General features: G+C 39.2%; 1 protein-coding gene across 1 annotated transcript in view; it reads right to left on the reverse strand.

Annotated features, from left to right (window-relative positions):
- Positions 1-42: 42 nt before the first annotated feature.
- Socs4 (suppressor of cytokine signaling 4) overlaps positions 43-13,952 on the reverse strand; it is a 21,178-nt gene continuing 7,268 nt past the window's right edge. Inside the window, exon 2 of the mRNA XM_008839540.3 lies at positions 43-5,858. Within this exon, the coding sequence (XP_008837762.1) occupies positions 4,443-5,765 (1,323 nt within the window). The 5' untranslated portion in view covers positions 5,766-5,858 and the 3' untranslated portion in view covers positions 43-4,442. The remainder of the gene's footprint in view (positions 5,859-13,952) is intronic.

The raw sequence follows: 13,952 nt of genomic DNA on the forward strand, positions 1-13,952 counted from the left end.
GATCTTTGGTGTCTTTGGTCAGATTTATTCCAAGATATTTTATTTTTTGAGCAGGGTCTATGTAGACTTCTGTCTCCCAAATGCTGGGAGCAAAGGCATGTGCCACCATGACCATCTCCATTACTTTCTTATTCTATGTACAAGCCAACCTCTTTTAAAATTTACCCTGATTTTATGCTCAATGTTTCAATGCAATAAATTGTATACAGACAGGCTTGTAGCAGTGTTTATTTGTAATAGGCCACCAAATATGAAATGTCCTTTGTGCTTTCTGTTTCTTAGAAATAAAAATGAATATAAAACTGATTGTTTAAATAAAATGGTAGTTTTTCTGTTTCATCAAAGTAGAAACAAAAAGTTCCTTAACTTAAAATATTTTGTTTGAGAGGAAATTATCTAACAATGAAAAGGCTACTTTAAACACTATTTTGTCTCCAGGAATGTCTTAATTCTGTCAAATTTGCCTTGCCAAAATAAAAATACAGTTGTCTACTGGATTCTGATTGTAGCTAAAAAGTGACAATAAATATTTTTAATGATGAGGGTAAGAGATCTCAAGGCTTTTGTTTCACAGGAAGGAAGTACTCTATTACATGGATCTATAAAATGATCCAAACTTCAGAGACAGGAAGTTGATAATTTGATTTATCTTAATGGCTTTAGTTCATGAATAAATGATAAAGGTTTATGTGTTTTTCTTATAAAAAGATGATGAGTAGTATTTGCCACATTTGTTCTACTTTTTAAAGGATTTCTAATTACTAAAACACTTTATATTATTTATAATAAGTCAAAACTTTAACTGAAAGCCATTCTTTGACCACATTTAGCCATTAGCTGAAATTCAGGAAAGAAAACAGGTTTGATCACCAAATCAATAAATCTAGCCACAGGCCGACTAAAAGCTTCCTTTAATCTATTAGGTCTCCCCTTAAATTAACAGTCTCTTTATGAATTATTTATGGTGGCATGGTCATATAAAAGAAAGTTCACAGTTCTTCACAAAAAATGCTCAACTGAAAAAAAAAATCCATTCAGTATATTTCAGGAATTATAGCATGACTCAAGATATTATAAGTTTAAGAAAGAGCATAGGGGAGTATGTCTTGAAAAGCTTCAGAGAAAAATACAAAAGTCAAGTTAATTTCCTGATTAGTGTAGAATGAGTCCCAAAGCAGTTAGTGTCTGGTCCAGACTATCTATTATTGATTGCAGTTTCCTTTCACCATCAAAGCTTTTCCCAAAGGCAATGCCTACATTCTTAATTTTAATATTTTATCTTGTTTCTTTTAGCTCCATCCTCTCTTATCAATAAACTCTACACAATTCCTCCATATTGAATGCTCTTTTCAACTGGAATTGATACTTTCAAATGTTCCTGACATTCAACTTAGAGCTACAAAATTTTCTATTTATATTTCCTTAAATTCTTAAAATTTATTAATTTTAACTATTTAATCCAATAAATATATTTTAAACATTTTTAGGAGTTTCCAAATACTGATGTTCTTCACAAAAACACAGGCAAGGAGTAATCCCTTAATGTTTTAAAGGAACTATTACTCCTTTCTTTGTCCTTCACAGTAAATCACTTCCTTCCCAAGTCTTCCAAATTTCTTTTCATTGTATCAGGTACCAAAGGAAAGACACAAGCCATTTCAGAGTCCTGAAAGATACAAACTATTTCTTCCCTGTCCTCTTTAATATACACTTCAAAGCTACACATATGGCAGTACTTTGAAAATATTAAATTGTTAATACCTTGAAAATTGAAAAAAATAAAAGCCAGAGAAAATACATCATAAGCAATCAGTTTAATTATATGAAATCTACTTAGATCCCGACTTTCATGTAAACACTAATTTTTGCCACTATAAAAGACATTATATTTCACTTTTCTGTATAAAACTACCTTTAACAGAATATTCATAAGCTAATTATCCCTTAGATATTTCTATACTGATAAAAAGTTACTTTTAAAAGAAAAATATTTAAAATAATTGTTTCACAGAAACAGAAAGTCTTATCAAATTCTGATAAAAAGCTATGGTTATGAGTAGAGTCTTACCAACACTGTAAATTTTCTTTCACCAAAGATGGTTATGAATGACGTTTTATGGTTAGGAAGACGGGCATCAGTGATCTACAACAGTGCCACAGTAAAGATGAGGTAGTAGGAGATACTTCTACTTTGGGAAAAGGTCACTATCATCTTTAGAAGGGATATTTATCCTGACAGTGAAGTTGATGTTCTGAGCCTCATCACAGCTACAAGAGGTCTGCCCTTAGTGGCTACCTCTTGCAGAGACCAAGACAATCTTTAGACCACCGAGAAAAAAATAGAGAATGGTAACAGCTTTTTCCCATTTTATTTTTAACTGCTGAACAATTTAAAGCTTTAAAAGTTCAAATTTAAAGTTTCTTCTTTTTTATGTTTTTTGTGGGGGGCACTGAGACGGTCTTATTTTGTAGCACAGACTGTCCCAGAACTCACGGCAATCCTCCTGCCTTAGCCTACCAAATTCTGGGATTAAAGGCATGAAGTACCATGCCCAGCTAAAGCTATGATTGGAGAATGCCATTTTTACATTAACAGCACTTCAAATGGAGAAGGGCTAACTCAACATAAATGCAAAAGGAACTAAGAAACAACTGGATTTTTGTTTGAGACAAGGTGTCACTATATATATCTAGCTGGACTTGAACTTGCAGCAATCCTCCTACCTCTGCTTCCCAAGAGCTGGGATTACAGACATGCACCACCTGGCAAGGAACAGGTTTTAACTTGGAAATTGAGCCAAAGTTCTTTCAACCCAGGTAGAAGCAAGTATTCTAATATAGCTGAACTAACATCAGGAAATCTGTAATCCCAGAACTCGAGAGGGTAAGGCTGAGGCCAGAGGATCTCAAGTTAGAGGCCAGCCTAGGCTACAAAGTGATACACTGTCTAAAACAAAAAGCAACAACAGAAAACAATATTTAAATATGGGGTTAGACAGCTCACCAGGAAAAAACTGGGCAATTTGTCTAGTCATTGAGGGAAGAAATTATGTATCACTCCATTGGTCTTATTAGTTACACTAGGCAATGATGTTTCTAAAAATACTGAGTGACCTATCCTTGAGATAGTAACATGATTTTTGTACTATTGTCTAGCATGTTATATCATGTAACTATTAAAATGTCTTCTCTTTTTCTGACTTATTTTTAAAATTTTATGTGTATGAGTGTCTTGCATGCATGTATGCAAGTGCATCTGTGTCATGCAAAATCTGCAGAGGCCAGAAGAGGGTGCTGGATCCCCCTGGAACTGGAGTTATGAATGGTTGTTAGCCGCCATGTAGGTGCTGGGAATCGAACCTGGGTCCTTTGGAAGAGCAGACAGTGCTTTTGACTGCTGAGCCATTTCTCCAGCCCTGCCTTCTCTTTTTTGAAGCCACATTAAAGACATGTTAATTCTGAAGACAGGGATAATTATTTGGCATGTGAAGATCAAAGGCAATATTAAGCTTCCTAAATGTTGAGCTCCATGTTTGCTTTTAATTTTTATTTAAGTTCAGTTCAAAATAATGAAAACTACTTAGGGACTCTGGTTATCAATGGAAATTTGGAGTTTAGAAACCGTATAGTTCTGCCAAAGTAACAGTATAAAAGAACTAAGTGGATGCATCAGCTCATAAATACAGAAAAATTCTAGCTGCTTTAGCAACTACAAACTTCTAACACTGGTATTTTGTTTTGTTTTATACAGCTTCCAGGAAGAAAGGAACAAAACTTATATTATGAATATGATTTAGCGCTTCCAGATTGAGAAGATCTATTTGGAAGTAACAAATGATTCTGCCACCTTATAGAACAAATGTACCCCTCCAGAACATCAAAGTTCATTTCTCATTGACTAGATTAATAAAAAAACTTAACCCAATGAAAACATGAATTTTCACTTAAAGTGTTGTGTTACCTAATATTCTTGTTAGCAAATTACAAAAGTCAGTTACATTATAATGGATGAATAACAGCACTAATATTTACTGATGAACTCTAAAATGAAAAGGTGACAAAGAAACTTTTAAAGGTGACAGGAATACTCAGTGTAGATTAGCAAAATATTTTACATGTAGAAAAGAACAGAAGATTATTTTTAAAGAAAAATACAGAATATTCAAATGTATTTGCAATGCCTTCAAATTTCAAATATTCCTGGACCATATATAAATTAAGGAAAATATACAATTTGCATGATAAAAACAAAACCAAACACTTGCTTAAAAATATCTATTATAACAATTAGTGTATCATAAAAAAAATAAACTGATCTGGAAGTAAAATTTAAAGTTTTATTTTGGACTCTTAACTGCCTTTGTAGAAAATTTAATGAGGCATAAGAAAAATAAAAGATTAAATGAAAATATGTATGTAACTGCCATGTTCCTAACCTTCTCCTAGCACTGTTGTTCTGGTGCATCAATCCTGAGTACTCTAACTTTTGATTTATAATGGTATTCCTTCAGATATAGTTTCATTGACGCAGGAATTGGAAGGGCATCAATGCCATCGTAAGTTGTACAATTACAAATAACTGTTCTGCAAATATGCTGCAGGGAAAAGGGGAAAGTCCGAATTAAAGGAGTGGATAAAAGTGGTTCAAAGAACATACAGGCACTTGGGTCCTTATAATGTTCTAGGAGCCCAGTAATGTCAGGAGAATGGAAGACACAAGGATCATGTGCATCAAAACTGAAGTTGTGGTTCCACTGTTCAATTCTAGCATGAAGAGAACGACTATAGCGTCTAAAACTAACGGAGAATAAATAATCTTCCTGTGCTGAGTCTCGAAGTAAAAAGGTACCCTCTGGTTTTCCTTCTAGTAGAGCTTCAGCTGCATATTTATCCATAACTCCCCAATAACACGGATTGTTATTGATTTGAAGAAGGTCTGGTACAAGACAGTGGACATAATCAATCTGGGTGTGGTACTTTGGAGGTGTTTCCAACTGCAGGATTTCATCATCCATATCCCATTTGGGTTTGTTTCTTTTTCTGGAACTTGTGCAAAGTGTTATAATTTCATCATCGGAATCCATATCACTATCTTCTATACTGTTATTTGTAACCAGGTTCATCATAGAGCCAGTCATGTGACCACCTCTACATGAAACATCGTTGGTAGTTATGACACAAGGCTGAATATTAGTATGTGAGAAACTGTTTATATCTTCTTCCATGTTTCTTCGTTTTAGCTGAGCATCCCTTGATTCACTCTGAGGTAAGTCTGTGCTTACCCACTCATCTGATTTGGGACTTATAGGAGCAGTGTGTCGTTTAATAAAATGCCATCTAAAGGCTAAATCTGATCGAGGTGGGAAAGGACACTTATCTAACATGAGTTCACTGATATGAATTTTTCTTTTAGATGGAAGCCCTGGAGAATGCCGACTGCTACAATTCTTTATTGGAAAACATTGCCCCACAGCATCTTGCAGTTTCTGTTTAAGAGATCGTCCTAAAAATCTATGCCCACAGGAATGATCTAAATCCAACTCAATAGATGCACAGCTGTGCTTCCTCTCTTGGCTCCTTAAAGGAACTTCAGTTTTCTCTACAGCACCCACTGTTTCAGCATCTGAACAACTCTCACTCTTTTTTGACCAAGATAACTTCTTTCCACTCCACACATAACCGTCTTTTCTGTCAGCACTTCTACTTCGACTTGTTTTAGGCCTTACATCTACATTTTTACTATTATTTTCATTATTTTCTGCCATTTTAAACAAATTATCCACAAATTCCAGTGTTACAAATACTGCTTTTTCAGTTTTTCTGACAGGAAGTTTCTTCTGGGTACTTTCTGGATGAATCTACGAAAAAGCAGAAGAAAAAAGAAAGTCATTAACCACTTGTTCACCTTCTAGTGTTATATATAGATTAAGGCCCAAGTAGACACAAGATGAGAAAGTACAGTTGGTGTCGGAAAAAGATAAAGTACTGGCCATGTTGCAGGGCAGTCCCAGGTGTCTTGTTCCCACTTGAATGCACTGCTCTACCATACTAGGATAGTATTTCCTATGGAGGCAAGAGCATGCATTCCTTTCTCACAGCTAATTTTCAGTATGGGTCAGAAAAGTACAGTCTTCCTCTCAGCCCTAATGTATGTATAAATGTGAATAATTCGTTTTCCCCTATGCCTATTTCTCCTCATCTTCATTTTCTTTTATTGGTTTTCTGAGATGGGTCTTGCTATGTAGCCTTGGCTGGTCTGGAAATCTATGTGGACCAGACTGGCCCTGAACTTCCAACAATCCTCCTATCCCCACTCTGTGCTATAATCACAGGCCAGTGAATTCTTTGTAAGAAGAAACAGTTACAAATCTATGCACTGGCACTAGGGCCCTATACTGCTTCTTCTCTTCCTTTGTTTCTGTTTCTACTTTACATATTTATTAAATAAATGATTATCACTAAACAAGAGGAATCCAAGCAAGGATTCCCAAAGCAGTTTTGCCCACTCATTTCAGTAACTGGTTACATCAGTAGCAGATAGTCTAAGCAGTTTTTACACTTTTGTATTTAACTCACATACTCTTTAACATTTAAAAAAAAAAACCTTTATTTATTCTTTCTTTTGGCCTTTTTGAGACAGGGTCTCCCTGTGGCCCCAGCTGGCAAGGAACGCACTAAGTACACCAAGTTGACCTTGAATTCATAGAGATCTGCTGTCTGCCTCTGCCTCTAGAGTGCTGGGATTAAAGAAATTTAGTAATGGAAAGAAATAGTCATAACCGAAGAAGTACCACCACACCCAGCCTTAGGTATTTTTAAGTGAAGCAAGAGTCAAGCCAGGAATTCAGTGACAGGATTCTATAATTCCAAATATTCTGCAAATGAGAGCTGAATTTATATCTAAGAATTAGTCATACAACATGTTAATTATGATTGTTTCTTAATCTCAGAACATTAAAATCTCAACAGCTAATGTGTTGAGACATGAATCAATTTTCAAAGTAGTACATTTTGAAATGAGCATTTATATTGGCAAATATGATTGGCAACTGCTTAAAAGTGCAGATTAATGATAGACTTCCTACGTAGGGTGTTCTTTTCTAAAAATCAAATAGCATCTGGTGATTATGTTTATTATTTTTATTTAGTAGCTCACTGGTATGCAGCCATTTAAAACTAATTTTACCCAATTTTGCAAGCAATATCATTACTTAGTACTGCCATTATATTCAACAGTATTCTTTGGCTGTTTGTTGACTGAATGCTATCAAACAAAAAATAAACACTCAGAAGCAATAAAGTATGCTGAAGACGATGAAGAGTTTTTATTGAAGTTTGATGCCTGGTGATTTTATTTATTACATAAGTATCAAAATAGCAGATTACTAGTTGAATGACCAACTTTATTCCACTGGGTATGAACATCCTAAAGCTTGCTTTCTTGCCAACTTTAAAGATTTTAGTAATGTGTATGCATGTATGCCTGAGTGTGGGTTTGTGCATGTCAGTGCAGGGCCCAAGAAGGCCAGAAGTATACTGGAGTTACAGCAGTTACAAGCTGCCCAATGTAGCCAGGTGTGGTGGCACATGCCTTTAATACCAGCACTCGGGAGGCAGAGGCAGGTGGATCTTTGTGAGTTCAAGGCCAGACTGGTCTACATAGTGAGTTCTAGGCCAGCTGGGGCTACAGGGAGACCCTGTCTCAAAAAGACGCCCCCCCCAATGCTGCCCAATGTGAGTGCTGAGCCATCTCCAGGCCCTACTCAGTACCTTTACATTGTGGAATTTTCTTTTTTTAAAATTTTTGTTTTTGAGACAGGGTCTCACTATATAGCCCTTGCTGGAATGAACTCACATGTAGCTCAGGCTGGCCTCCAATTCTGGTGACCCTATTTTCTCTGTTTTTGATGATATTCATAGTCCTTTACCATGGGTTATACTTTACTCTCCCTTAACTTCTCTTCGAAAACATGCAAGTCTATAAAATCTTTCAGTGATCCTAGTGCTTTAGTTATGACTATTTCCATTATTAAATTTCTTTATGATTAATACAAATTTATTTCCCTCCTCAAAATGTAAATAGCTATGAGGACAGAAAATAGAGTGGCAGTAACTGACTCAATGGTAGAGAGCTGGGTGACACCAGACACAGAGCTGGTACAGGTAAGTAAGCTGACAGGGCAGGCAAAATTCAGGGGCCACTGGTTCATGTGATACAGAAGGTATAGGTGAACAAGGAGCAAAACAGAACAGGGAAGGAATGAGGAGCTAGCTTGAAAGATTCCTCAGTTTCATACTCAAGCTACAATTACAGCAGATGAGGCATTTGTTATTTGGAGAAACTGAGCCATAGAGGGAGTGGAAGGGAGGCTGGGGGCTAAACGTCAAATCACTAAATGTAAGTTCCTTCTTCTACCCAGCAGTCAGACTTACACCACCCTAATAGGACAGTAGAACATAATTTTGCTGGAGAAATAGAATGACCAAAAAGAAAAGATCCATGTCAGGCTGGAGAGATGGCCCAGTGGTTAAGAGGACTGACTGCTCTTGCAGAGGAGCCAGGTTTGGTTCCCAGCACCTACATGACAGCTAATGACCATCCATAACTCCAGTTCCAGCGGATCCTACACCTTCTGACCACAGGCATTGCACAATACGGGTATACTTACACACATGCAGGCAATAATACACTCATACACATAAAACAAAAACATCAAAAAATAATAAATAATTATTAGGCACAGAAAAGGACTTTATAATTGAACACCAGCTGCTCAGGCATTAAGGTAAAAAAATCAGTGTGACCTCATGCTAGTGGGAATGCAAACTTGTGCAACCACTATGGAAAGCAGTGTGGGGAACTCTCAAAAAACTAAAAATGAACCTACCATATGATCCAGTTATACCACTCCTTAGCATATACCCAAAGGACTCATCATACTGTACATCCATATTTGTTGCTGCTCTCTTCACAATAGCTAAGAAATGGAAACAACCTAAATGTCCCTCAACTGACAAATGGATGATGAAAGTGTGGTATTTACACAATGGAGTTCCACTCAGCAGTAAGAAAAGATGAAATGTGCAGGTAAATGGATGGAATTAGAGAGTGTTCTATTAAGTAACACAAATGCACAAAAGCAACCAATGTATGTGTTCCCTCATTTGCAGATTGTAGCACCAATCTCTTATATGTGAATATATATATTCTGATGTAACATCAGGATTCAGGAATATGGAAAGGATACATGGAGGTAAAGGAAAAGAAAGAACCCAAAAGGATACATGGAGGTAAAGGAAATGAAAGAACCCGAAAGAGGAGGATAGGAGGGAGCAGATGTTACTGGGGGGAGGTAGGGAAAGTAGGATTGTTTGGCAGAGAGGAGAGGAGGGAGGGACATGCAAAGGGCCATGGTATGTGTGTGGGGGAGGGAACTCAGGAGAGGGAGATGGTATGAGGTGGGTGTTATTGGGAACAGGGTGGAGACAACGGGGGCGCTGGAACTGGGGAGGGAAGATGGAAGCTGTCTGGGAGGATAAAGAGTAGAGATAAATGAATCTTGGGGGTTAGGAAACCCAGATGGAAATGTGATGCCCCCGAAACCCCCTTGAGAAATGCACATACAGTGTGTAAATATTAGTGCATATGTATACCTGAGAACTGCTTGGCACAGAACACAGTGCCAGATAGAAGAGATCTCGCTTTGAGTGGTTGGTGACAGGAGACTCCAAAAATAACACAGGCTACTGCCAAACCTCTTGGTTATCTCCCAGAACTAGTACATAAGACCCTACTGCTGAAGACAGGACATACATCGGATACAGGACTTGAAGCAATGGACTAGGAATGACCTGGAGGCCTTCTACCCGAAGTTTAGCGATCATAATGCTGGATGATGGGATGCAAACTGCCAAGGGAGAAAAACAATCAATGGTCCAACCCAACCCTAAAGCCTAATAACCATAATGACCCACGTGCCAAACTACCTCTATTGGTGCAGTAGTGGCACTGTTATCTGGGGGCCAATCAACAGCTATATAATGGGACTTAAAGTCCTTTCAATGGGAGTGAACTCATGGGTGGCACTGTAAACACATGACAGGGGAGGACACAGATCCTAGAGAAAACCTTATTTCATATCTGTAGACAAATAAAATTTCTTACCATATGCTAAATATGGATCCTTATGTTTATGGAGAAGCATACTGTACACCACTCATCAAAGAAGCTTCTTTTTGCAACAGATGGAGGCTACTGCAGAATTCCACAAATGGCCAGACACAGAGAATATACATCTGAGAGATGCCCAGTACTAGGTGACACATCTACAGTTAAACCTCTATACCTAAGGCTCATGGAACATATCTGAAGAAGAGGTAGAGAGAAAACTAATGCATCCTTCGAGTCTCACCAGTAAAGCTTCCTTACACAACAGAAGGCCACAACTAGCCAAGTTCTAAAGAATAAGAGACTGTGGGGTATGTATCCTTGGATAGGACTCCTATATTGAACCTCACCCACTCATGGCTCAGGGACCACTGCAGAAGAGGGGCAGAAAGATTGTAAGAGCCAAGGCTGGTTCATGAACACAGGAAAGCAGAGGCTGTTTGGCCCCTGGAAGTTTACACATGTGAACTTGTGGCAATGATGGCTATGAGCACAGGACCCATGCCAACTCAATTAAACAAGGGCCCAGAAGGTGAGGAGAGAAATGGGAGACTGAGAACATTGGAGACTGAGTGTTACTGGGTGAGGGAGAGTATGCCTTACATATGATCTCTAGTCGGGCTGACTAGACTCCAGTGGACGAATTTACACTGAAGGACATCTGGGTACAAATGCTTGAGTAGACAGGACTTAACATGTAGACTTAACATGTATGGCAGAATACATGAGGTCTGGTGGGGGGATATGCATGGGGGGTGTCTAAATTTGATTAAGAATTGTGGTATGAAATTACAAAAAAGTTTTAAAAAAGGGAAATGACCCATGTCTAGTATATGGGAAACCCCCAGAAAAAGTCAGAATGCAATCCAAGCAAGGAGTAAGCCTCACTCATGCATAAGCCCTGCCTACTCATCTGACCTTCTTCTAGGTCTAGAATGTGAATGAATACTCATGGGTCACCAGACAGTTCAGAAAAGCTAACACAAATAGCACACCAAAACATACAGAAATTAGGAAAAAAACAGTAACCACAGAAGGATTAGAAAATGAACATTGGTTGTTGAGGCTGGGATGGTAGCTCAGAGTTAGAGCAGTGCTTAGTATGAGTGAGAATCTAGGATCCATTTCCAGCACCCCTGCCCAACCACAGGGACTTCATCCAAGTTAAAAGATATAGCTGCCTGAAAACAAATCCTGAGTCCATCACTCTTGAGTCCAGTCTTGGCAGACAAAAGAAAAATGAGGAGGAACCCAATGGAGGGATGCTTTTGGAAGCTCTTGTCAAGAAATTTCAATGGTCTCTGATACGAACATTTGAAATTTGCCCTGTTCTGACTTTTTTCTGGACCCCTGTCTAGAATTTGTAATGCTAACTACACCTGCCTTCACTTCTCCTTCTCGTCTCCTAGGCATCAGTCAAGGACTTTATTTTCTCCCTAGAGTTAAAAGTTACTCAATCTGGAAGTCTTTTAGAAAGACTTATTAGTTACTTTTCTGTTGCTGTGATAGAAACACTGACCAAAGCAAGTTATAGAAGGAAGAGTTTATTTGAGCTTATGGTTTATGGTTTATGGTTCCAGGGGAATTACAGTCCATCGGGGCAGGGAGGCATGGCAGCAGAGGTGGCTGGAGGGGGAGCAGAAGCTAAGCTCTACATCTTCCAGCAGGTACAGGAAACAAGGGAGCAACTGGAGATCCAGCAAGACTTAAGAACTCTCTAAGCCCATCCCTAGTGATGTGCTTCCTCCAGGATAGCCAAACCTCCTAAAGCCTCCCAAAACAGGGCCACCACCTGGGGACAAACTGTCCAAATATTTGGAGCCTATGGGGGAACATTTTCATTCAAACCACCATATTCTACCCCTTGGCCCCCATAGGATCATGACCATATAAAACGCAAAATGCATTTAGCCCAACTTTAGAAGTCCCCATAGTCATTATTAGTCTCACTACTATTCAGAAGTCCACAGTCCAAAGTCTCTTCTGAGACTCAGGGAAATATCTTAAGTGTAAGCCCCCATAAAATGCAAAAGACAAATTACATACTCCCAACATACAGTGGAACTGAATACACATTACCATTCCAAAAGGGAGGGATAGAAGCATAGTAAGGAAATACTAGACTAAAGCAGAACAAACACCAAATCCAATAGGTCAACGTCCGACTTCTGGGACTTTACTTCCAAAGGGCTTAGATGGCTCAACCTCTTCAGCTTTGCTGCATACAACATACATCTCTCTCTTGGGCTGGTACCACTCCCTGTATGCAGGTCTTCTTGGCAGATGCCTCACAGTTCTGGCATCACAAATGTCTTCTTGAGGTCTCTGTTGCCAACCAGGCTTCACTGTCACAGCTTCACACAATGGCCTATCAGGGCCTTCTTTATGCAGAAGCACCCCTGCTGCATGCTGCCTGGCCTCAGTGGCTCTCTGAAACTGCAGAGGAAGAACTGATGACCCCCTCACCCTTGCATCTTTCATGCCTCTAAAACTGCACCAGGTGAACAACACTGCCAGGTTTGACTGCAAGTTTGGGATGGACTCCAGCATGCTCTATTTTAGAAGCTTTCTCCTCAGTGGTCCCTGCAGCATTTTCCTTTCACAAGTTGGAGGCTTAACTGGGTGTGGTCTTGCCCTGGAGGCATTCTCTCCAGTGTTTAAGTTTGAATCTCTAGGCCCCTCTTTAATTACTTTAATCTCTTTATCAAAGGGATCCTCTCCAGCACAGGCCAAGGCTCCAACATTTATCTTCCTAGTGCTCTTTTTCAATCCAAACTGTATTTCTTTCTGCCCCATTTGCTCCTTTTCACTGTAGATCTGCATAATATTTACCAAAATAGCCACCCCACCATTTTTACATTAGGCCATCTTGAAATTTCTTCAGCCATTGCTTTTCAGCTTAGCCTTGAGCAAGCTTTTTGGTGGAGGGCAGACTCCAGCCAGACTCTTTGCCAAAATATCCCAAGTGCTACTTAAGTCCTTATTTCCTTCTGGAACTACATTGTTCTCAGCACTACCTTCTTCCAGGCACCTGCTAGAATGGCCTGTTAGGCTTCACTTACAGCAATCAACCTCTTTTCTAGCCCAACCTTCCAAAGTCTTCCACATTTCTTCAAAACCCCACGTGGTCAGGTTCTTCATAGCCAACAGCCCACTCTCAGGTACTAATTACTGTATTAGTCACTTTTCTGTTGCTGTGATAGAAACACTGACCAAAGCACTTCATAGAAGGAAGAGTTTATTTGAGCACATGGCTTATGGTTCCAGGGGAATTACAGTCCATCACAGCAGGGAGGCATGGTGGCAGAGATGGCTGGAGGGAGAGTGGAAGCTAAGCTCTACATCTTCCAGCAGGCACAGGAAACGAGAGAAACTGGAGATCTGGCAAGGCTTAAGAACTCTATAAGCCCACTCCCAGTGATGTGCTTCCTCCAGGATAGCTACACCTTCTAAGATCTTCCAAAACAGCGCCACCATCTGGGGACAAAATGTCCAAATACTTGGAGCCTATGGGGGACATTTTCATTCAAATCACCACATAGACCCACCCACTGAAGGGGTATCCCAATTGCCTCACCCTGTGTCCCTGTTCAGCACAAAAGAAGCCAGAGCAGTCTGTGTCCCAATTCCCTATAGGCAATTTGGGTAACCTCTTCAGGGGATGGTGTGATAAGACTAGGAGGTAGGACTCTTCGCGCCGGGACTCCCTAAGCCACAGTCACCCTTCCATCCCTCCCGCCGTTCTATACTCCTAGTTTGGGACCCATGCCATTTCTAGTCTTGG

The sequence above is a fragment of the Nannospalax galili genome, unplaced genomic scaffold (assembly GCF_000622305.1).
Source record: "Nannospalax galili isolate Female #2095 unplaced genomic scaffold, S.galili_v1.0 scaffold336, whole genome shotgun sequence".
Taxonomy (NCBI): Eukaryota; Metazoa; Chordata; class Mammalia; order Rodentia; family Spalacidae; genus Nannospalax; species Nannospalax galili.